The 26525-nt window shown below is 35.0% G+C and overlaps 1 protein-coding gene across 1 annotated transcript in view; it reads left to right on the forward strand.

Moving 5' to 3' along the window:
- Positions 1–26525, forward strand: part of LRP1B (LDL receptor related protein 1B) — a 618836-nt gene that overhangs the window by 518098 nt on the left and 74213 nt on the right. Inside the window, exons 63-71 of the mRNA XM_014941128.1 lie at positions 3998–4186; positions 4964–5112; positions 8191–8284; positions 9975–10091; positions 10268–10387; positions 13172–13291; positions 19540–19656; positions 25257–25363; positions 26109–26238. Coding sequence (XP_014796614.1) covers positions 3998–4186; positions 4964–5112; positions 8191–8284; positions 9975–10091; positions 10268–10387; positions 13172–13291; positions 19540–19656; positions 25257–25363; positions 26109–26238 — 1143 coding nt within the window. The remainder of the gene's footprint in view (positions 1–3997; positions 4187–4963; positions 5113–8190; positions 8285–9974; positions 10092–10267; positions 10388–13171; positions 13292–19539; positions 19657–25256; positions 25364–26108; positions 26239–26525) is intronic.

The raw sequence follows: 26525 nt of genomic DNA on the forward strand, positions 1-26525 counted from the left end.
AGTTCTGATGCTCCATTCTTTGTAATATACTAAAAGTTAAAGAAAAATCATATTCAGCTGTGATAGATCTTTTCCTCAAACAGTAAAATTAAAGTTAATGGCAGTTAGGCTGTCTTTTGAATGCCTGTTTTTGGAAACTTCTCTCAGTCTTTACAGATTTCTCAACTGGAAGAAATTACATTGAGTTTTATGATCAGCTTAGAAGAATTTTGATTTTTATATTTATGTATTATTAATTCTTATTTTATAAGAATTTTTATATTTTTATGGTCAGCTTAGAATATTTATAGGAAATATCTGCATCCATTGATACTATACTTTTTTCTGTGTGGTTTAGTTTACATATATTTTTGTATACTTTTATTTATTTGTACCATTTTATTTAACACAGACCATTCATTGCTTCTGTGATTTATTTATTTTTCTTAGAACTTTCTCTAAGTTTCATAGTCATAACAGAATCCATACAGCTATGAATGGTGCAAGGTTCTGAAAGAATCTTGATCAAGTTTGTGTTAAACCTGACAAAGAAAAGTTGACTTTAATGCAAAAGCTCATTAAAATTATAAAGTTACTCATAAATCAGAAATAATGGCAGGAGAAACTACAGTCCTGATCTGTGAGTGTTTAAACCATTGACAGTTTCAACTTTTAACCAATACACAGTAATAACAGAAAATTCAGTTTTTAGAAACAGATATACTCTGTTGTAATTTTAAATAATATAAAAAAAGAGTATAATATTTGTTTCATTGTGTTTTATATTGTGGTTTTGTTTTTAAGATAATGAGAAGATTTGAGCTTCCCTTTATAGAATTGGCTTTAAAAAAAAAAAAAGTACTTGAGTCAATGAGCAGTTTTCTAAAATGCAGTGCTCTACCTGTAGTATTTAACATTTTACACCACACATTTATCTGAATCTTTAGTTGATGTATATGAAGTTTCTTCTGGATTCTGATGTGTGCATAATCCATTGAAGGTAGGATAAATTGTATGGATAGCCACAAACATACTTAGAAAGGAAAGTAAACATTTACTCATACATCTATACCCAGGGTATGGTGTTTACTTGTAATTTCTTCGTGGCCAAAAAGAAGACTTCTAGACATATTTTTCATTGGTGTGTAAAAATAAGGATGGCCAAATCAAAATAATTTTCCTATATAAATCCTCTTCATGTGCATTAAGGCTTTTACATGTCCATTTATTCTCATTTTTATTTTAACTGTGATCAGAGTAAGAGACAACAGACAAAGGAAAAAGCACATTCATTTTATTTAGAAAAATGGGAATGGTATCTTTTGTATCTTTAATTTGATGTCAAATGTAGCAGCACGGGTCATAATTTATACAAACATATTTTTCCAGAAGTCAAGCAAAATGAAATAAATAGCTTTATGGATAGCTTCAGGGTTTTGCTCAGAGTAGCAGTCCTCTCTCTGCTGTTCTTTCCTGCTTCTTCTGTCAGCCCAGTTTGTATTTCTCATTAGAAACTGCCCTTTTAGATCAGTGGGGAATTTCCTGCAGTTTTGCAGATGTACCTAAAATTCCTGCTTGTCTTTTAATTTTTGTACTGTGGCACAATCATTTAACTTAAAGGTTAAAAAGAAAAACAACTTTCAATAACAAATGCTTATGATCTACCTAAAAGAAAAAGTGCTGAGTTTAGTATAACTGAGTCTTCATATATAAAGATGGCACAGTGGATTGTGCTCCAAATCCCATGGTGAATATAACAGCAGAATAAATGACTTAAATTCGAGGAAGTAACTGACTGGGGAGAGTGGCAACAGAAGACGTCAGAATGAGTCCAGTTTTTCAGGCATCTGCAGAAATACTGGATAGTGATTCAACCCAAAAAGGTATTTCTTTTAGAGGGCATGCATGTACACAGATTTCGATGAACTAGTAATTCTGAAATAATTCAGAGTTATAATTTCCTTTTTCCAAATTGCATGAATGTGTAAATTCTATGCTTTCTTAATTAATTGCAGTAATCTGGTAGTTAGCAGATGATATGATAATTAGTATTCCCAATCAATAATTATGCTAAAGCATTTTAAAGATCAGTCACTTTTAAAAATTAAAATTCGGGATACATGCCTTTTCTGGAAAATTATTAAGTAGAACTCATTGTTAACAAAGATGTGTGCAGAGCTTAAGGAATATCTCAAGAAGTACAAGGAAAATCACCCATTTTAAGCAAAAAAAATAATAATAATAAAACCAGGTAATGACTGGCATTTGACTGCTCAGGCTCAACTCTGAATAGGAGCAGGGTTTGTTTCACCATTTGCAGTACTGGAGATATACCCATACTCCAGACTATGTCTAGGTTGAAGCTGGGTACTATTTTCCCCACCAAGGGAATTATTTAATTCACTCCAGAGCAGAGAGGGGATAAAATTAACATGCAAGTAGTTGATCTCATTGGGTGATAGCACATATAGGTCTTCCAGTGGACAGACAAACCCTGCTCTAGCCTTTGCGTGTTTCCCCCAAACTAGGAGGTTCTTTTTGCAATTTATTCTGATAAATCCAGTGGTGATAAAATAAGGAAAAAAGAGGAAAAAGGATCAATATAATGGAAATATCTGTGCTTGGAGTTTCTGTATCCTTGTTGTGTTGTAATTGGTCTGTTACTTTAGTGGCAAAACTAAAAGTAATGGTACTTCAAGAATTCTTCCCTTCCTGGCTCAGAAGAACGGGACAGCAACAGTGGCCATGGGGAGTGATTCGCTTCAAATTTGTAGACCCCCTTTTCACAATGTGATTCTACAAATAAGAGAAATTATAAGAGCTTTTCCTGGGGGTAGTGTATGTAAGGAAAGGTACTTATGTAAGGAACGATGACAAAGTTGCTTATGTAATAAGTGCCCAAATTAAGATTTCTTTGTGCTTTGACTAGTTTCCTAGAAATGTTATGAAGCTCTTTAAAGGAATATCATACTGTTATTTCAATATAATGGCTACGTAATATTTTAACATACAGGAAGGGAAAATAATTTCAGGTCAAAGAAGAAGGATTTCCTTGACTAGAAGGCGACATGCCCTACACTGGAGTTCTCTATCAGCAAGGCTATTGTATACGAAATTGAATTTGCTAAGTTGTCATTCCATATACTCAGTATCAGTTGTCAGTGAACTATGAAATGTTCCCACTAGAATTTGAAATTTGCCAAATCTATTTAAGCACAGCCCAGGTAAAAAGGTGAAGCTATTTTTGTCTAAGAAAACAAGATAAAGGTGTTAAGGATATGCTGGTTAAAAATGGCAGACTCAGCTGCTCTGATCTGCCTTTTCAATTCTATCACATAATGAGAGTGATTCAGTGACAAAACATTATAATTTAGAAATTGACCAATGTGATCAGAAGCTTTTTCTTCCTTTTGTCCTTCCTTTTTAAAACTATGTTGGCTCATAATTTTATGATATTGTAACAATGGGGTATTATCATCACTTTGTTATTTTTAATTGTATGGTTGGTTATGCTAAGAATAAACAATAAGCCCTTTCATTGCTATGTTTATTTTAATGTAAAACTTTTTTTTCCTAGATCTCTCTGTCAGTGTATTTTGCTGAAATAAAATATTATTAAATGTCTTAAAGGGTGACAAACCCCGCGCATCTGCAGATGTATACCTTGCGTTTTAGATGTTTTCTAATAATTCTTATTTCGCTAAACCAGCAAATGAATATTGGCTTTTTTAAAGCTTAACATGCCATTGGTTTAGAATCTGGAGGTGATTTTTGTATACTGAGATTCTTTCATTTCCTTAACACTGATTGGGCCATCTAATTCTAAGCAAGCAGAGCTCATACCCCATCCATCTTTATCATAACTGGTAATAAAGAACCCTCTAGGCTTGACATATTGTCATGACAATTATTCTCAAGACATTATATAGCAGTTGTATCTGTCAACCCATGCAGTATGGAATATTTTAACTGGCAGTCTTCCAAGAGTGAGCATTAATCTTAGCATCTCTTCTTACAGTCCCTAATCAAGATATTCCAGGGGTGATTGCACTAACGTTGTTTGAAGACTACATCTACTGGACAGACGGGAAAACCAAATCACTCAGCCGTGCCCACAAAACCTCTGGATCAGACAGACTATCGCTGATTAACTCCTGGCATACCATAACAGACATCCAGGTGTATCATTCTTATCGGCAACCTGATGGTAATTATTCTGTCTGTACTTTGCACATTGATAAATTTCACTGAGTAGCCAGTTGCTGAATAAATGGAAGCTCATTTGTCTGCAGTGATTTAGTTTTATTTCTGTTTTGTTTCAAATTGTGGAAGTTTTCAAATTAGCATTTTTAAGCACAAATCTGTGATTAATGTTGTAAGTATATCTGGTATTAAATAAACGTGATATATCTTGTTCAGTGGCAAGCTAACAATTTGGGTATTTAAAAGGTAAATCAGATCGTGACTGGAGGTACAGAGCTGTTCAGTTGCATTACAGTACAAGTTACTGGTTATCAAGATGGAACAGTGTGTTATGAAACATTTAAATTTATTATATGGAAAGTAAGAAAGTGTTAATAATACAGAATTTTTTTGTTTAGAAAGTTGTTGGACTGAGGGAATGTCAGGAAACGTAGGCGTTACAATTTTGTCTGATCTCCTGATGTCCCTGTATTTGAATTGTTTGGCACTTGACCTAGATAATCTAACGTTTTGTTTCACTATTAAAAAAAGGCTACTGTCTTTTTCATCTTCTCATTTTTTCAGTATTGAATCTACATCCATAGTAATACTTAAATTTTGCATACAGTGGAGAATAGCTTAAAGGCAAAAGGAAAAGGTTGCTTCTTATAGGGTTTTGATTTCAGACCTTCCACTGTAAAAACAGTACATGTAATACATTTTTATTTTCCTCTGTAAAGCAGATACCCTGAAGTATACTCAACTAATAAGTGCTGGTATTCTTTTCCTGTTCTGTCTGCAGTGTCTAAACATCTGTGTACACTAGACAATGGTGGTTGCAGTCATTTATGCCTTCTGGCCCCTGGCAAGATGTCTACTTGTGCCTGTCCCACTAACTTCTACCTCGCTGCAGATAACAAGACGTGCTTATCGAACTGCACTGCCAGTCAGGTACTGCCTACCTATGGAGGGGAGGACTCATGGGGATTATATTTTCCACCTGCTTTTAAGTAATGAATGCTGGTGCCTATGAAATGTGGGAGCATCGTTCAGAGGAGTTGAAGACTTAGTAACTCACGGTGCATTTAAAAGCGTTTCATCTTCAAGGCTATTAGGTGAAAATAGACTTGCAAATGCCCTTTTTTCTAGAGGATGCGGAACTTGTTCCCTTTCAAATGTGGATGTTTCTGCCAGTCACTAGAACAAATACAGCTACTAAACCCATAAAAATTGCTTTGGAAAAAACATTTGTATAAAATATGAAACATAAAAATACGAAGTGTATATAACGATGATTTGGGAGTACTCATGTGTGAATGAACTTTACATTAATACAGGAAAACAAGCTCAGCCCAGGTAGGTAAACAATAGGGTTACATAAAAAACAACCCTATAGCTGAAGTGACAATGGTAGAATATACAATTAATTAATATCAATTAAATTAATTAAGCTTCCATTAAAACATTTAATTCTTTATGGGAGGTGGATTCCTACTTGAAATAAACATTTGGTGATTTTTTTTTTCTTAAAATGTAACATAGATTAAGTAAAACATACTGATTTCTTACGAGGAAACCACTTTGATAAAAGTATTTGGACTGTTCTACCCAGACAATTAATTGGTTGATTGCAATAGTACATATGGCCTTTAAAACCTTTCTAGTCATCCAGCTTTTTTAGTACCCTCTTTTATTATATGTACGCTAACAACCTTTTATAGTGTTCTACATCATGATGCGTTTTGTCTGTACTCATTAAGGAAAGGATTTTACTCTTAATTTTTAGGGGCCAGTGGCCAATTTAATAAATGATGTAAAGTTTCATTCAAGTAATATTGTTATTTAAGAAAGCTCTCCACTGTCTTCCTCGGTTCCTTTAAGTTAGTGTTTGGGGTGATTTTACTATGTTCATCATATCTTATCTGTTTAGATTGCTTGTTGCTTCCCATTAAGTGATGAACAAAAGGAAAGCGTAAACCACTTGTAAAATGAGGGATTTCTTACCTATTTCCCTCCCATATCTAGCTTCTCAAATTTGTTTGGTTAAAAAAACCCTTTTTTTTCTTTTTTAAGATTTTCTTTAAATGGAACTGGAGAGGTATTCTGACATGTAATGATATGCTAGCAGTTGATTGAATGGCTCTGTTCCTTTCTAAATAATTTGTAGTTGTCTGAATTGAAGGATAGTATCACATCTTGGATCCTCCAGGAACACTATTTTATCATGTGTAGATCCCATGGAAGGGAGAACAGGGTTAAATAGAAGAAGATACTTCAGACAAGGAGTTACAAGTTGGCATTGGTTATTAGTAATTTTCTTTCAATTTTGAAATCTGTTTACTGCTTGATAATTTGACAATCTGATGGCATCAGATACAGAAATCAGTGGTGAAGGTATACTTTGCTACTTAAGATGTTCAGATGATGCTGTAAAATCATAGCTGGATGGAATGGTATGGATATGGTGGAATTGATCTTGATGACACACCCACTGTTAGCTATTTCTGATGAAAAGGAGTTGGATGTCCGATATGCTGCACATCTACAGCTGTCTTTTGGACTTTTGGCTGTCTTTCAGTGGCTAATCTGACGTGAGAAATTGTTTAGTATAAAATGCATCAGACTATGGAACACTAAAAGCCAGTCCCTTCCAGGCACACTCATATGACCCCTGATTTGGCAAAGTGTCTGACTCCCCAGTTTGGATGGGAATGCAAGGTTTTTCATGCAGAATGTAGCAGCTTCTAAGAGTTAGTACCCATTTCCTGGAATTAAATTAATAATGTCATTTTAACAACCTGAAGTCCCTTGTGGTGAGAAAACCTTAAAACAACTAAGCAGCAGGAAGGCTAGACGAGCAAGTGGAAAATACTAAGAATGAAAATTGTCTGAGTTCTGTTTGTCTTCCATATTTGGAGGCCCTTTAGCTGAGCTACTCTGAGATGTGTACCTTTGTGCAACAGATGAGCAGTTTAGAAGAGCTGCCTTTCAGACCCAGCCTGTTATACAGCACATCCCACAAGAATGATGTAGCTCCAACTACAGTTCCTACCACATAAATAGCCATAAGACCCTAAATTTTCTTGGCAGAAAAGATAAAACTGAGCTGATGCTCCAAATTTAATATACCTTTTAACTACAGCTTTATTGAATAATCAATGATTTTAAAAATGTGAAGAAATGAAAAAATTATGTCTAGTCACAGAAAATAAAATGTCTTGTAATTCTAAACCTGTCGGTTTCCTTCGTTTCTGTGTCTGTATAGATACCAGGTAGGAAAAAGGACATTTCTTAAAAATTGAAAATCTGTCCAGATTCTTCTCCCTAGTATTAGACACTCTGATTTTAGGTTTTGCCCTAGAAGTTTGCATCAAGTAATTTCTACTCTTTGTTTATTTGCATTCCTCTTTCAATCAGAACAAAGGTACAGTGTTGCCTGAGTGGAGAGTAAAGGCCCTGCCAAGGTCCTACAAACGATTTTTTCTTCTTTTTTTTTTTTGTACAAATATTATATTATTTTGAAAGGTTGGAAGGCCTAGCTTCTGGTTTTCTCATTTAATTCAAACAATATAAGCAATACTATACACAAGCACAACACTGCATGCTAAGGCCCTTTTTTGTAACTATAGGTGTTTTAGTTTGTCTGGAAAAAATGATATTAAGTCTGATCCAACAGGCTACAAAGACTGATTAAGATCTGGAGTGGCTGTTTTGAATAAGATCTTAAAAGGAACAAATCACAGAATGCAGCAAAATGGAATGAGTCGTCTATATCGGGGCGCTATAAGTCAGTGTAACAATGTCATTGAAACTACAATGATTTGTATAAGCAGAAGTCTCAGTGCAAAACATCTCAAAAAAAAAAAAAGTAGAAAAAATAAGTTTTACAGAATTAACAGCCAGAGTTGATTAATGGAACAATGACTTAAGCAGTGAATCTAATTTTTCATAAACTGTACTATTTCTGTTTAGAAAAAAAAAAAAAAAATCATATCAAAGCTTTTCTTCCTTCTTTCCTTCCTTTTACAGTTCCGTTGCAAAACTGACAAATGTATTCCGTTTTGGTGGAAATGTGACACCGTCGATGACTGTGGAGACGGCTCCGACGAGCCTGAGGAATGCCGTAAGTGCATTCTGAATTTGGCACCTTGTTTTGCCAGTAGGGTCAAAATCAAATATAACGCTTTATAGATGGTAGGCGGAGGATTTATTTTTTTTAATGCTTTTGTTTGCCACACTGTTTTCTTCTCTTTGGTCTCTGTCAGATTTACAAAGAGCTCAAGCTCTTCTTTGTCAGCCTGTAAAAGACTTTCATTAACTCACATCTACCAAAGGTCTTTTAAGGTCTTCAGAAAATTATAAGGTGTTTTTCATGTTTTAAACCTCTACGTGTTCCCAGTTATGTTTTCACTAAAGATTTTTATTTTAAGGCTGTGTTCTGAGATTGCTGATTTATATATATAAATACAAAATCTTCCAGATTTATTTGGTTTATTTTTTTGTATATAATAGAAATATGGAATTATAAACTCATTTGCTTATGTTTCCTTGTAGTTTTAGAAGTTTAACTACACATTATTATTTAGCACCATTTCCTGAATAACAGTGTTCTCCATGTGATTCCTGCTAAAGATTCGGTGCATTTTTCACAATAGTGAAATATTTTCATTTTATAGTTTTAGAAATATCGTCAAAGGAAAGTTTGAAGAGCTAAATCTCACCCCTCCAATATGAACAATTCTATTCTTCATGCATCCTGTCTAACTTTGACAGACTATCCTGAAGGTGGTGCAGATACAGCGTATTTCTCCATATCCTCCTGTAGTCCGAGTAGTAGGTTACTGGAGTATTGCCCTCTAGAATTGTAGGCAACTGCAAGTCAATTATGATGTTGCTTTCAGCATCCCAAAGGATGATTGCTGTGATGGTGGCTGACTGCAAGTTTACTTATTAGAAAAGTACCTTTCTGGTGGACTGGATGCATAAACAGTAATATCTGTTGATGATGCTATTTTTCAGTCCCAGTCAGAGACTACTTTAATACTATTATATTACCTACATAAATCAAAATATTCTTGCCTTATTCCCTCAAGTTTATACACTCAAAATGCTTTACTATGTGTTCTATAATCTTCCAATTAAGTAATGGTTCATTTGATATTTTTGTATTGAAATCTCTCACCCTTATTTTTACAATTTTATAATTAGTTCTCTTTTTCTGCCGCAGAGGCCTTTGAAGCAAGCTATAACATATGTAATCATTCTACATAAGATTACATTTTAAGCTACCCTACTTAAACTACCCTAGTTATAAAAAATATCACTATCAAGGTGCATAATTGCTCATTCGCTCAAATGGCAGTGGCTCTGAGAAGGAACAATGTTAGGCTTTTCATGGGGAATAGAATTAGAGTGGGATAGATTAGTTTTGCATATGCAGATTTGAACTCAAGTGTTTATGTCCTAAATTGCAAGTCTATGTTGAGCTAATAGTAAGCATCAATCTGTAGAGGGTTGCACTCTGTATCATGAGTAAGGTAAAACCGTAGTTATGCAAATTTAAAATATCAGAATTTGAATTTAATTTTTCAGTAGTATGTGTGCATTTTAGTTTCTAAAATCTACTCAGATTGAGACTATATGGGCAAATCCAAAGTTTTATAAGTTCTTTTGAATCATCCATAGAGGAAGAACTTTTGATACTATTCACTATTTGATACTATTGATACTATTCACTATTTGATACTATTCACTATTGAGATACTTTAACCACTTCTCTGGTAGTATCGATAAACAGATTTTGTTTTTCTCAGCTGAATTCAGATGTCAGCCAGGACGTTTTCAGTGCGGAACTGGACTTTGTGCTCTTCCAGCCTTTATCTGTGATGGAGAAAATGATTGTGGGGACAATTCTGATGAATTGAACTGTGGTAGGTGATTATATGTATTGTAGACTTCAGAAACATGCTAAACTGATTTAAATGCCATGCTGTAAATTTTATCAAGAAATTTTAATTTTATCAAGAAACTCATTTATATTTTTAAATCTTTCAATCTTTAATTTTTAATCTTTTTAACATGATATATTTGTTCTTATAACTTGCAGACACACATGTGTGTCTGTCTGGGCAGTTCAAGTGCACAAAGAACCAGAAGTGTATTCCAATAAATCTGAGATGCAATGGACAGGATGATTGTGGTGACGAAGAAGATGAAAGAGACTGTCGTAAGTTATGTTTTGAGAATTTTGCTCTGAGAACTGTAGCTGGTTTTAAACAAGAAACTGAAGTAAAATATGTAAAATGCTGTAAATGTCCTTTATAGAAATTAACACGCAAAACACTTAATGGGATTGTTTGATGTACAATGCTTCATATACAAAAGAACAAGCTAAAATGTCATTGATTAACTTCATTGTTTTCAAAGTCATTGCAAGGAAGAAGGGTGTGTAAACAATTATTTTCAAGCATTTAATTGGGTTTCTGACTTAGGCTGAAACATCCATTTTATTCTTAACCACCTCACAAATGACTCATCTTCCTGAGGCTTTCATCTGCCGTGCCTTGCAGCAACACATTTCAATGAAAAAAGATATTTTTCTAAGTCTTTTCTTGGAAAAGATGTAGGTCCACAGCTCCTTTTACATCCTTTTTCTTTGATGCTGTTCTCTACCTTTTCTATTCCCTTTCCTGTGGGGAGTTCATTAATTTGCCTGTGTAACTTTATTTCCATTTACTCGGCTTTTAATACATTCTTTCATAAATTCATTTTCACTCCATATTTCTTAAAATTACATAGAGAAAATATTTTCAGATTTAGAATTGAAATTATTGAATAGCTAGTGTCTTTATATTTTCAGATTTGGAATTGAAATTATTGAATAGCTAGTGTCTTTGATCATTCTGTAATTATATGATGGTGCTCTCTTGAAATCTCAGTGCTTCACTTAGTTAATTATTCAGATCTACTGCTGATCTAAGGTGCTTATTCCTATTTTCTGAATTAGCTCAAGGTTTGCATATGCTGCATTTCTGGAAAGAACATGGCCTTCTCCAAGGGAAGGGTTGCTAAGGATACAAAGGCTTTGTTGATGGTCATGTTTAATGGCCATTTTCCAAGCAGCTCAGCAGAGCTGTAGCCTCTAACAGAGACAGTATTATATGTTGGTTTGCATGTTACGTTTCTTTAAAAATTAAGTGGTATCAGGTAAAGTGTGAAAGATAGGGGAGATTGGGCTTTTTCATTATAAAGAACTGCACGAGGTATATGGAAGGCTCCCAAAACCTTGAGGTGTACCTGTCAGAAAAGAAATGAAATCAGAGCAGAGGAGTCTGCAGAGCAGCAGTGCTCGGAGACTGCGGGAGGGATAGGGTTGGATCGGGTTGGGATCAGTCATGATGGAGTTGAAAACTTCTTAGGGATTAGTGAGGACAGGACAATCTGCTGTGACATAAAACAAGCTTTTGAATTGTCTGAAACTCAGCCATCAACCTACCTGCAAAGACACAGTGGGAAGTGGAGGAGGTCAATTATTTACATTTTTTATTTCTCTTCTGTTTGGCCTAGACTTTATTAGCTTCTCTCTTAAGAAAGTTAAGTGTTCTAGTTTATATTTTAATAAAAACTTACTTGTGGCTTCTGAAAACTCTTCAGTTGCCTTTGGGGAGATTACAAAAAGGGGAGGTTTAACTAGGTCTACCACAAAGTTCATATTGAGTTGGGCTCTTGTCACAAGACAGGTAACAGATGAGATTAGCTATTTCATTCTAATTTCACTGGACTGGAATTCATAAGATAGAGACTTCTTTTTCATCTCTGCCAGTGCGTTTTTTTTTTTTATATTTCAAGTGACCTTGAAAAAGTCACATTTCATACTTACCTCTCCTGTTATGTAAAATGGAGGTAATTATGCTGGTCTTCCTTGTAAAGCACTTTGATATCCCCTGGTGAGGTGTCCTAGCTGAGAATCAGGAATATTTTTTTTATAAGTAGAGTTAGAAGCATGGCCAAGTCTAAATGCTTTTTCATTCCAGCACTCTAAATTTATATATGGAAACACGACAATGAAAGAAATAATACATCAACTTTTAACAAGCCTAAAATTTTTCATCCTGCCAAACCCAATAAATAAGAATCATCATATCAAGGATCAAATTGCTTTTCAACAGGAAAAACCTTTTGGAGTTCACTAGATAAAAGTGGGACAAATGTTCATGTGGGAAAACATAATGAAAAAGTAGCTCATAATGTTTCCACCTATATTCTTGGAACGACCTTGAAAAAGTCACATTTCATACTTAAGGCTTTCCATATGTAAAATGGAGGTAATTATGCTGGTCTTCCTTGTAAAGCACTTTGATATCCCCTGGTGAGGTGTCCTAGCTGAGAATCAGGAATATTTTTTTTATAAGTAGAGTTAGAAGCATGGCCAAGTCTAAATGCTTTTTCATTCCAGCACTCTAAATTTATATATGGAAACACGACAATGAAAGAAATAATACATCAACTTTTAACAAGCCTAAAATTTTTCATCCTGCCAAACCCAATAAATAAGAATCATCATATCAAGGATCAAATTGCTTTTCAACAGGAAAAACCTTTTGGAGTTCACTAGATAAAAGTGGGACAAATGTTCATGTGGGAAAACATAATGAAAAAGTAGCTCATAATGTTTCCACCTATATTCTTGGAACGGGTCCAGAGGAGGTTACACAGATGATCAGAGGGCTGGAGCACCTCTGCAGGTCCAGAGGAGGTTACAAAGATGATCAGAGGGCTGGAGCACCTCTCCTGTGAGGACAGGATGAGAGAGTTGGGGTTGTTCTGCCTGGAGAAGAGAAGGCTTGGGGGAGACCTTAGAGCCTCTTCCAGTATCTATAGGAAGCCTACAGGAGAGATGGGGAGGGACTCTAGATCAGGGAATGTAGTGATAGGGTTTTTTTCTCTAAAACAAATATTTTGAATATTGTTAGACATGTCTAGTTTTAATTTGAAATCCTTTTATTTAAAGCTGAAAACAGTTGTTCTCCAGACCATTTCCAGTGTAAAACAACAAAACACTGCATTTCAAAATTGTGGGTATGTGACGAAGACCCAGATTGTGCTGATGGATCAGATGAAGCCAACTGTGGTGAGTATGACAGTGGGTTTGAGTATATTTCTGTAGCTTGACATTTTGAAAAACGTAGCAAAGGGAAATAATCATCCAGCCTGATATGTCCTCTTTCAATGTACAATAATGCCTATCTGATATGATAGCTGTATCTGGCTCATACAGTTCTTGTTAAATGGTGATCTTCATACGGGTAGTCCACAAACTTCATATTATACTACTACTTTGTTTGCAGATGCTGTAAAGGAGTATCTCATTTGGAATGTAATGACATTCTTGATTTTTCTCATAGTATTATCCAGTTGATTGATTTTTCTCATAGTATCTCACTTTTAATATCTTGATTTTTCTCATAGTATTATCCAGTTGCTGTCAATTTATTCTGCGTTCTTTGCTGCTGCTGTAGTTAATAAATACTGGAAAATGTAATAATTTGCAGATTGTGTTAGTTCAGACTGGCTGTGCAGAAGGGTCCAGAGCAGATTCCAACTTGGCATGACCAACGTTGCTTCTCCTTCTGAGCTCCAGGGAGTTATGTGCCCTAACACACCACTCCACGAACTTTGCATCCCATAGGACTTCTTCAAGAACCCCTGATACTTATGAAACTTCTGTACTTAAATCTGATAGTTTGAGGAGGCAGATACTCTGTCAAGGATAGAAGTGCACCATTACTAAACCAAGCCCTAATTTCTGTTAGATTTTACACAGTAGCCACAGCATTCTTCCCCATGGAGGCAGATTTTTTAGAATGTAACTAGTAGGTTTGAATTAAAGAATTTCTTTCATTCCTTTTTTGAAGACTGTCAGATCACAACTATAACTGTACAGTTTTTAGCATGTTTCTCATGGACAGACTGTCAGATCACAACTCTTTTTATAACTACAGTTTTTAGCATGTTTCTCATGGACAGAATAGATGAATCAATTATATTTCTGCAGAAACATTTTAAAATGTTTTATTAAGACAATACTTGTAGAAAGTTGAAAGTATCTAAGCAGTTTTCCCATTGGTCTATATGTGGTGTTGTATATGCCTGCTTTTCATCATCACTTGGAAAAGATAACTGTATAGTAGTAGAAGCTGTTATCAGTCATTGCTTGCATTGTTGGAAGGTACTGGGGCAGCTCTTTTGTTGTAAATGAAAGAAAATAATAAATGCAATATTGCACCTGGGAAATGGATTACAGATAATCAGTCAGAATAAGTGGATCAATATTGTTGGAAAATATTGTTTGGAGATTCAAAAGATGCACTCACCAAGTGCAGAAAAACTTGTGGAAATTTCAAGACAGGTCTATAAAGGAAAAGAAGGAAAAATATTCTGAGATGGAAGAAAACAGGAAGAATAATACAAAACATTCAAAGCTCTGACCTTTATTCATCTGTGCATCAATAATGTTTTGATGAAACTCACGAGTCTGGATGAGTTTATGCTACCACTGGGACAACAGAACAATAAAATTACAGGCTGTAGTCCAGAACAAAGCACTGAGAGACAATTTCCATGGAGAGGTTTCAAGCAATGGATAAAAGCACTTATATGAAAATGTTGGAGCTGGTAAATATGTCTAGGAAATTGATCTCTTCCTCAACACTGAAAACACAAGACCATCGTTTGAATTGTCAAGAAGGGGAAACTGATTAATCGTATCAAGTGGAGGGAGGTTACAATCCGTAAACATTTGCCTTGAAGAAACAGTGAATGGAAAGATTATAAAAGGAGATCAACATATGTCATAGAGACTTCTTGATATCCTGTTGTGAGCTATTCTAGAACTACTCCTGCCCTGCTCACCTTTTCATTCACTTCATAGGTGTTTTCTCCTGCACTGTGCCTCATCACCTTGATCTCCAACGTGCCGTGTCCTTCAAATTCGGACAGATTCCGAGCTTCTAAACGGTGGATTCATCTTTTGAGTAACCCTTACAAGCCCAACGGATATGGAACAAAGGGTCTTAAAAAAATTAATCTAATAATATCATCAAGACACAAAGTTTAAAAGCAAAGCCAAAAAGAAACCCCAAAACCCAACCCTAACACTGATCAGAAGAACCTGTATTTATCATAGGTGCTTCGCTGTGATTCATCTTTTTAGCCAATAAAGTCGAAATTACTCAAACAATTAAATAGTATAGAGGTGTAATGCCTTTTTCAGGCACAAAATATCCAACTGATTATCCTGGTTCGTATCTAAGACAACACCTTTTATTCTGTCTCTGGCAGTGGCTGAAAGCTAGTATCTAGGGAAGAATATGCGGGCAAAGCAGGCTTGTAATGACACTTCCCTGGGAAATTCTTCCAGGCTCTAACAATTTGAGAATCAAGAGATATTGTGAGTCAAATATGTCTCTCTATGCAGTAACCCTCGATGGATTTCACTCTTCTGTAACCTTTGTAAAGCTTTCACAGCAGGCTGTAACAAGGACTTCCACAGCTTAATTACTCACCTCCCTGAAAAACCACCTCCATTTTTATTTTAAATCTGTTAGCTGCATATAACAGTCTTCATTTTTATGTTGGAGGAGACAGAATAATTTATCTGTGTTTCAAATCTCTGTGCCACTCATAGTTATGTACACTCGTAGAACAACTAAGCCTTGACAAGAACAGGATGGGTTTAACGACATTTTAAAGTTTTCCATAATTTTAGCATTTGAATTACATTTAAATGACCTTATTATAGCAGTAGTTTGAACACGGTTTGGTCTTCTGCAATGGTTGTTGGGTTGCTTTGGTTTTTTTTTTTTAATTTAAAGAAGGTTACTTTTATGAACAAAATTTGATAGACTTAAATTACAAAGCTGCAAGCCGAGTATAATAAAGATCTGCCTGTTTTGGTGGTTAATACAAACTCGTTATCGTTTATAGTTCATTTCTAAAATGCTTACAATGCAAAACTTGTATAAATGATAATCTCCTTTTTGCTCAAGTGCTCCATAGTCATATATTTTGCATAGTCAACATTTGCTGCTGTGTGTCATTGGTGATATTATATTGAGTAAATTTGTTAGAAGTAGTCTGAATGTGTTAAGTCTTCTGTGGTTAGTGTCAGACCCAGAAAATTGAAGTAGAATTAGGAAATGCTTATTAACAAGTGTATGGTGTTTATCAAAGAACAGTGGGTAAAGTGAATTCATGCTTTCTGTCCAGGCAATTAAAAAAAGTCATTAGATTATGGTAATCTTTGCTCACAAGTATAATACTTTACATCACAAAAGGCCCTGTTTGAGTTAGAATCTGAAGAAAGCTCTGTGCGGTCTTGGAAAGTGATTATGATCTGCTTTAAAGGTTAAATGTATTTCAGGTTTTTATTAGCATAATGTGTCAATAGTAGTATGACTGCTTTTGACTTTCTCACTTCTTAATATTAATTTTATTTTTAGCGTAGTCAAAGTGGGTTTTTTTCTGATAATGAAGAATATGTTCCTCAGGATATCTGAAGGATGCATTGTATAAACTTAAACTTCCTTCAACAGGCTAATAATTTCCTGTATCCAGCATCAGTGACAGCCTGCCAAGCTCCAGAACAGCTAGCTGATCCTCCATCAAAAGCGAGTTTCTTTTCATTTTGGATTTTATCCCTCTCAGGAATGCACACGCAAACACAAGTGCACAAACACACACATATATGGAATTAAAATCCCTAAATGGCAATGTAGTGCAGTTAGTGGCAAAACAGTGTTTTACTTCATAGGGGTTAATATTTGAATTAAAGTAGTTTGAGGGTGCGTATGTAATATGTTAGGGTTTGTTTTGTTTTCCATTTCTGTCATATTTTCTTCATGCTCATTTAGAATTACTTCCAGAATGAAATCCTCTTTTGGTGTGCACCAGCAGCTTCTTCAGGCAGTCACACAAATATCTGAAACGGGCCCTTTGCCAGTTACAGTAAAGCAATGAATTTCTTAATAATAATTTGAAGAGAGAAATACAAAAATTGAGTTATCAATAATTGCTACTTTTGTGTGTACTATTCCTATCTGTACTTTCACATTTTAAGGTGGTCTTATTTTAAGAAAAATGGAAAGCAATTTAGTTTTGAAGACAGCAATGACAAAATGTGTGTGAGTTCGTGTGTTGTTTTCAGGATCCCACAATTCAAAAAATAAGGTCTTGCACTATTTCCTTTGAGCTGAGTAAATCAGTCTGCCTCACAACTGTTACACAACTTCTCCAAATCTTCCTCTGTTTTATCTTACTTCTAGTATCCTAATGTTTTCGACTCTCATTCGCATGACGAAGGAAATACACAAAGCTGGTTTGTAAGACATAGTCTAGCGTGAGCTGCTACGGGATATCAGATCAGAGTCAACCCAAAGGAAAAACAAAGATTTCAGATTTATGAAGTGAAGAAGAGAGCTTTACAAGAATGCAAATTATTTAGTATACAGGAACAATGAAATATTTCTTTGTGTTTGGTAAAAATGGAGTAAGAAGAGAAAGAATAACACATGGTTAAATGAAAAAAATAAATCTTGCATTTCTTCACAAGTGTAAAGAGGCAATGCTAGAAAATGGATTTAGCATTCTTGAGAGCGAGATAATTCTTTATGAAGACTAAGAAGATATGTATTGCGTATAGTCTTCATCCTAGCAGGTAGCTGAAATGAAGGGATGTCATCTCTGGCTTCTCTGTGTTACTGCTTAAGTCTTGGTATTTCTGTTGACTGTGGAAGGATAAATAGAATATAATCTGTCATTAGTCTTTAGGACTCATTTTGTGGGCAGGTATGTTAATGGGAGACTGTAGACTTTACTTGGAAGTATTTTAATAAATATAGGTTGGATTTCTGTTTTGAAACTTGATCTTTTGCCAAGCTACAGAAAAAAAAAAATAAAGGAGTATCTTATTTTCAGGGAGAGGGAGGATATTTTATGCTTTGTAATGTTAAATATTTTTTGAGTGCTTGCCAGTGCAAGTATTTGAAGTGTCATGATTGAAATGTCATAGACTGTCATCTTGAGAAACACCATAGGAAAAAGCGTTTTGAGAGAAAACTACTTACAATCACAATATTGCAGAGAATAATGAATAAATGCAAAAGGAAGTATTGTATTTACCAAATTTTTGAGTGTACACAACTGAGCTGCAGTACCATTTACCTCCATCTTCTTGATATTCAAATGTAGTTTTGATTTATCATTCTAGTTCCAGAATCACACCTAAACAAAGCACAAAAAGCAGCAGTTTGGGATATAGCATCAAATCTAATACCTCTAATTTGTGGTCCTTTCCATTTCACGGGCAGAGAAAGTAGGTTTATTTAAGTTAGTGTTTCAGTCCTCCTTCATTCTGTCAGTTGTTAGAACTCATCGAGTTGTTGTGATAGCATGTCAGTTCAGACTTCATATTGCTATGAAATAGCCTAATGGAAATTAAAAAAAATTTCTATTGAAGTATCATCACAGTGACATGTAATTTTGAATATGTCATTGAAGCTTTTACAAATCAAACTTTTTTCTTTTTTTTTTTAAGAAAATGTCACTGATAACTTTTGAATTTACTTCATTCATCTCAGTCCTTAGAACCTGAAAGAATTACTCAAGAAATAAAAAAAATATAAATAAAACGCAGAGAAAACTCCTTCCTGCTGCAGGAGTTCAGGGTGTTCATGCATCTCCAAGAGGCTGTGCCTACAATGCTACTTTGTAAACAGGAAAGCTCATTGAAAATTTACTGCATGAAGAAGATTAATCTCAGTTTAGCATTATATACTTCATAATTGTTTACTTTGTATAAATAGACTTCCAATCCAAGATATCAGAAGGTGAAAAAGCAAATCAAAATGCAGCTTTCTGACAGATATGATTAGTCTTGTGATATGCAAACATAACTTGTTCAGAAATGTATATTTTGCATATTTTCAAATAAATACTTTTGAGGTTTCCTGTGATCTGATCTTTTGTAAAGCAATCTTACAGATACATTCAAGGAAAAGTCAATGCAGTTTTTGAGATTCAGTACATTAATACGCTGTGATCACTTCTGAATTTTATATTTTTTACTTTAAATGAAAATATATACAGTCTATATTTTAATTTTATCCTCATCTTTCTGAGCATATTTCCTTTGGTATGGATGAGCAAATAGAATCTGAAAGAATGTGATAAGAGAAGTAAATTATTTCTGAAAGTAGCATTTCAAGTATTATGGTTACTCCATCTTAAATGTATCTAGCAATATTGCTATGTCACTGCTTACTAAAAGTCTTTCCCATTTTGACTCTGCAGTGATGTAAATCATATTAATCTTATTTACAGATAAAAAAACTTGTGGCCCTCATGAATTCCAGTGCAAAAACAACAACTGTATTCCAGATCATTGGAGATGTGACAGCCAAAATGATTGTGGTGATAATTCCGATGAAGAAAACTGTAGTAAGTAACTTTTACCTAAGTACATGTTATAAGGAGTGGAGTCAGTTTAGCAACATGTAATGCCATCTGATCTGTTGAAAATCTGTTGACCAGAATTGAAAATGTCCCTTGCTGAAATTCTCAAATCATATTCATTTTTTAAAAGGAGCTGTAATTCTGTATCAGCTATGCAGAAATGCCTGACCTATGACTTGTTAATAATTCAATTAACTCAAAATAAATATTACAATTAGTTTATCTTTGTCAATAAGTTACATATCACAATTCTTATTTCTAGAATCATAAAAACTGCTTAGTGATACAGTGATAAACATTTGTTAACAACAAAGTGAGTTGAGAGTATCCAGACACCGCCAGTGCATCAAACTGAAGTGAGACTTGTGAACTGTAGTTTGTGTTAGCTTTTTTCCCCAATTACTTTTTTCTTTTTTTTAATTTCTTTTGCTTGTCAAATGCATACCTCACTTCTAACTGCCGAGTCCCTTATTCTGCTGTTCAAGTATAGTAAGCTGACACAGTTGTAAAATTCAAAATCCTGGAAGCATTGGGAAAATATGTAATATGGTTCAGCTGATTGAAATAGATGTATGAAATTCTTACGTGCTGTCAAGCCACTTACAGAATAAAGTATAATGAAACAAATATATATGACATTAAAACTTCAAAAGCAATTGCACATTACAGTAAGTTGTTCATAGCATACATGAATTGACAAAATGGCTTGTCAGGCAACTGTATCAGAAAATGAGTTGTTTCACAAGAATGCAGAATGAATTCATTGAATGATAGAAATTCAGCTCAAGTATTTACATTTCTCCATATAGTTTCTTTGTGTGCTTGTTACCAGAAATGAAACAGTGCTGCTTTAAAAGTATCACATAAGGGTGTGAAAAATTATTATTAGTATAATGCAAATAGTTGTGCCCGTTATGTATTTGTTCTTTAACTGTATTTGTCTTACAGTCTGTTGTTGTTTAACTCTATTTGTCTTACAATCTGTAGTGGTAACCATCATTCCTAGCTAATTTTTTGCTTTCTTTGGCTTCTTATCTAATGTTTATATAGCTGAATGTAAATCTGTTATTTGAAAGTTACTGGAGGGAATTACATCCTCTTCCATGAGGCTATATCAGAAGCAGTCTGGTAGGAGCTGACAGAAGAGATGAAGCCGTCATGTTGATGGGAATCGAGGCAAGGACACATGGAAGCAGAGTTTACGTTGGAGAGAGCAGTACTAATGAGACCTCAATGCTTTCATAGATATTGTTAAATGCCAGCTCAATTTTCCAGTTAATATGAAAGACAGTTTAATAGGAAAAGCAAATCTGTGTGGACAGGAAAAGCTAAGTGTCTTCGGTGAAGTACAAAATACGCAAAGTTATTGAAAATAAATAGATGAAGGAAATCTGCATTTAGCACCAGATTAAATAGATGAAAAAACCCCAATAACTCGCCTATGACTACTTTAATTATCTTGTGTTTACAGGCATTTATTCTGCAGGATGGTCCATTATTGTTTTTAGCAGTATTGTAATGGAGAATGATAAGGAAGGGTGGTTTTGGTTTTTCCTCCTCTTCCATTTTGTCGTGTGTACTGTTTTTAGCTTGGATAGATTAGATTTCCTTCATAGTAGCTCCTATGGTGCTGTGTTTTGCATTTGTGACCAAAACAGTGTTGGTGACGCACTGTTTTAGCTGTTGCTTGCCCAAAATTAAGGCCTTTTCTGTTTCTCCTGCTGCCCTGCCAGCTAGGAGCGGAGGAGTGCACAAGAAGTTGGGAGGGGGCACAAGTGACCCCAACTGACCAAAGGGATATCTCATACCATATGACATCCTGCCCAGCAATAAAACACTGGGGAAAAGAAGGTGAAAGGAGGGAGAGGGGATGTTCAGAGTTATGGCATTTGTCTGTGACCCACTGATGTTTTAGCTGTTGCTTCCCCAGCATCAAGGCCTTTTCTGTTTCTCCTGCTGCCCTGCCAGCTAGGAGTGGAGTGCACAAGAAGTTGGGAGGGGACACAAGTGACACCAACTGACCAAAAGGATATCTTGTACCATATGACATCATGCCCAGCAATAAAACGCTGGGGAAAAGAAGGTGAAAGGAGGGGGAGGGGATGTTCAGAGTTATGGCATTTGTCTTCCCAAGACATTACATGTGATGAAGCCCTGCTTTCCTGGGAGCAGCTGAACACCAGCCTGCTGATGGGACGTAGCGAATGAATTGTTATTTTGCTTTTCCTGTCCACACAGATTTGCTTTTCCTATTAAACTGTCTTTCTCTCAACCCACAAATTTTTGAACTTTTACCCTTCTGAGTGGCTCCACGTGGCTTAGCTGCCCCCTGGGGTTAACCCACACCATCCTGATAGTACTGTTTCGCTGATGTTATGAGGATGCATCATACAGGATACTCTGGCTTGGCTTGTTGAAAGGTTTCAACCCCAACACAACCATCTAGTAGTAGATCTGATGAATACTCATTCATCACAAGAAAATTCCGCCTAAGAAATTCCTCTAAATCTTTGTGATCTACTGCCAAATTTCAGGCTGAATCAAGAGGTCAATGTACGCCTCTCATTCATTTTGGCTGAAGTGCTTCCATCCCATGTTTGTATTGCTGTTATTTGTTTTTCTATGTACAAGTTCCACCTTTTCTAATATACAGATTAGTTTATCTAGAAGTTTGGCTTTGTAACAGCTGTTACAAAACGTAGAATTCTCACAAGGAGCACACATATTTAATCTGTATAGATAAAAGTATGCTGTAAGTTTGAACTTCCCCATTTTAAGAAAAAAGTTGTTTTATCCCTCTGATTTGTATCTAAGTAATCAGTCCCCTAAAAAATCTTTTCAATTCATGACTTAGTGTAATATCTATGATAATTAAATGCAAAATTGAACCCCAAATAAGAAATTCTTGTAAATGTTTTTTATGACATCCTTTTCTTGTCATACTCCTGTCATCCATTTCACTTGATGACAAATGTCTGTTGGCTCTACAGATTATTTTCAGACTTAAAAATGTGAAAGTAGATCATCTTATGGGCTCTGTTTCAAATAAAATTCTTTCTAATAATTCAAAAATGCTTTTCTTGGGAAGGAGTTTCAGTGTTTTTATAAAGTAGAAGCTGCAAGATGCTGTCTTTCATTGGTTATACAGAAGTCTATTAATACTTAATTCCTTTCACTAACAGTCTGAGCACTGATGGGAAAGTACTGTTCTGTGTTCATATGTAAATCACAGAGATGTATTCCAGCAGCAGAAGAAATATTTCTTGCAAACAGAGAATTGAGAAGTTAGCTCATTGTGTACATTTTTCCAGAATCGAATCTCTATTTATAAATAATTCATTAGCAGTATAGAAAATTTATTTGCTTGTATTTTGAAAATCAATATAGAAACATGACAAATGTGTATTTGCATGTGAATTACTTTTTCCACAAATTATTTCCTTTCCATATTTTATCATATCTAGAACTTCCTCTTCCTGGCCTGTTGACAACAAAAAGAATCAAATGTCAGTGATATACTAATGTTTATACAATGAGCTTTTGCTATGAAAAAAATTAGAAGTAGTATGTGTATAATCTAAGAATCTATATAAATGGTAACCTTTGATTTGCTTAAAGATAGCACTGCTGGAGAACTAATGCAATTGGTGTAGATCTGCTTTAATTATGACTTCCCTGCAACTTCAATATTAAACCTTGTGTCTACCTGAAAAATGAAATTACTCTTAAAAACATTCAAACAGGATAATTTTGACTTTTTTTTTTTTATGAAGGAAAAAAATACTGAAAGTTTTATTAAAACTATTCCTTTTTTGAAAAATTTTTCTATTTTAAAAAATCCAGAAAAACACCTAAGTTCAGCTTCACCTTAGATCTGTGCCACTCACATCTTTTATGTTCTCATGCTGGTATTTTCAAAATTCTTCTCAACTGGAAGCCTCAAATTTTGTGTTTGCATTCCTTGATCACTGTGGTATGTTTTTCAAAAGCGTTCGTGCTTCCACCTTCCATAATGAGCTGAAGGCCTCTTTAGCGTTGCCCAGCCCACTACTGTCCATTGCTACTGTCTGTCTCCCCTCTTTCTTTTTTGCTCTCTCTCCGTTGATTTAGTCGCTGCATTTACCATTTGCCTGAACTCTTCTCCCTTTTCTCTGTTGAAAAGGTCTTCCTAATTAATCCTTATTCTTGATTTTACATTATTTACATAATGCAATGTTTACTGTGATGGAAATAATCCCACGAATAATCCTTGTTTGCTTTTTCAGTCCTGTCTTCCCAAAGCTCTCTCTCTGACCAGCAAAGTCTAAATTGCCTGTTAGAGACGTGCTTAAATTCTCCTCATTCCCCACTACTTCTCTATCCTTGTTTAATCTAATGGTCCAAAGTCCAGACGTCATTTGTTTTTTTTCCAATGTCTTTTGCAATGGCGTTTGTTTTCAGGAGGAAAGCACATATTATTCCGCTGGGGAAATCTTCCACATGATCCCCTTGCAAGTGTTTTTGTGGCAGCAGCAGCAAAAATTGTGCGGACAGTGAAGTAAATAGGCTGAAACAGCCAATCTCACCTTCTCAGGATTACTCCATCACTCCCTGCAGCCTGCTTCTCCTGTTTGCTTTCTCTGTACCTTGAATTAATTCGGTGTCTACTCCTTCCCCTTTATTGTGTCCACCTTTAATAATGACTTCAGACCTTCCTGTGCTTTCTTTCTTCCCAGGGAGTAGAACAACATACCCATTTATTGCAAAATACCCCACTTACCTTCCAACCTTTACTGTTTCCTATCCATCTGTAAGATCCTTAGATTCTTTTTATCTAACATCTCCCTTCTGTTTCCTTAAAATTACTTGAAAATTCTGTCCTTATCCTTACCTTTTTTTCCCCTTTTCTATGTTTTCTAACAAATTGACAGTAGTGTTTTTTTATGAAAGTATACTGTCTGTTGGCTGTTGCCACTGGCTGTATTCTCATTCTGTTAAATCTCACTGTCAATTTTGTCAATATTTTAGTCAGTGGATTATTGTTACGTTTTGTCCCATACTTAATTTCTGGAAAACAGATTTTACACGAAACTCCAAACCTTACCTTTTAGGCATCAATTTGCCATCTCAATACTGTTCCCCTGCATGCTTAGCACAGGGGAAGCTGACTCTTGACACACATGTGTATGATAAAAGATATGTGACAAGTGCTGTTGCATGGTGGAAAGTCAAAGATCTGGTTAGTTCTAACTACACTGGATATTAATAGCTGCAAAATTTATTTCTAGTCCATGGTACATATGATACAAAGCCTGTAATAACATGAATGCATTGAAATAAATAATATTTATACAGTCAGCATCACATAATTTTCTGAAGAAATTTGACAGAACTGAAGTATTCTCATTCCTGTTTTACTCTATGTAAATGAAATTTAATTATAAAATGTTATGAAACAAAATCTTACAGAAAAAAAATCCTCATAGTTTGCAGGTGAGTGGTTTTGACTTTGTTATAGTCATTCATTCATTCATTGGGGGGTATTAGGTATAAAATGTCTTATGGAAATGCTAATAAACCTAGGGTTGTTACTTTTCTTTACTCAGAGCCTCAAACATGTACTTTGAAAGACTTTCTTTGTGCAAATGGAGACTGTGTTTCAGCAAGATTCTGGTGTGATGGAGACTATGACTGTGCAGATGGCTCGGATGAGGTAGGCCTCTTCCAGGAAAAAAGATTTCTTTAGAAAATTAGTAGCTTTGTATTGTTGGTGAATGAATTTCCACATATGAATATTTTAAAATGCAGCAGTGGGGATTCTACACAGGAATCCATGTATGCAAATACCTTTACTAAATTAAAACTAAACTTATTGAAACAGTTACCTTAAAAAGAGAACACGCAAATAAAATCAAGTTGTGTTTAACAACAGTCTACATCTTTTTGTCCCAGCAATGAACTGGTCCTCTTCCCATCCTGGAAATATTTTCTCCTGATGGAGAACCACTTTTTCTACAGACAGCAATGATTCAGTTTGGTTTTGGGTTTTTTTTGTGAAAAAATGTAGACTGTTTGTTGTGTAGCAGACTGGAGAACCACTTTTTCTACAGACAGCAGTGATTCAGTTTGGTTTTTGGGGTTTTTTGTGAAAAAAATGTAGACTGTTTGTTGTGTAGCAGAAGCTCCCTGGATAATGCTTTTCTGTTTTACTGTTCTTTCCTGTCCCTTTTGTCCCTTCTCCTTTCCTGTCAGTGCTGGAGCTCAGGTGCTTCCCACATACTTAGAGGGTGCAACCCACCTTTCCTGAATCATGTCTACAAATACATTTTAGTTCACAAGGCATTACTGTATGTCATGGCATTGAGGAGTATAGGCTGTAACTTCTGTATCAGCTCTATATTCACCAATGCTTTTACTAAACTCTTGATCTGGTATATACATTGTTTTTATTGTACCAGAGGTATTGTGAAACAGGCTGTTCAAGAGACCAGTTCCAGTGTTCCAATGGCCAGTGCATATCAGCAAAATGGAAATGTGATGGTCATGAAGACTGCAAACTTGGGGAAGACGAGAAGAATTGTGAACCAGGTATTGTTGTCAATGATGCTGAGAAATAAAATGATGGAAGGCATAAATCAGAATGAAACAATGACAAAATAAATCAACAAATAGAGATTCCTTGGGCACTAATAGGGAGGAATCCAAAGAAATCTGAAATACTTGAAATACTTTTGAATGTGTGTATCGTTATGTTTTATTACTCATGTTTTGAAAACCCCACTTATGTACAGCTATGCAATATGAAGCTTGTTGGGGGAATGGTACTTAATTATATTGAAATATAATTTGATAACGTACACTCAGCATATAAAATT

Source organism: Calidris pugnax, unplaced genomic scaffold (assembly GCF_001431845.1).
Source record: "Calidris pugnax isolate Ruff unplaced genomic scaffold, ASM143184v1 scaffold60, whole genome shotgun sequence".
NCBI classification, from domain to species: domain Eukaryota; kingdom Metazoa; phylum Chordata; class Aves; order Charadriiformes; family Scolopacidae; genus Calidris; species Calidris pugnax.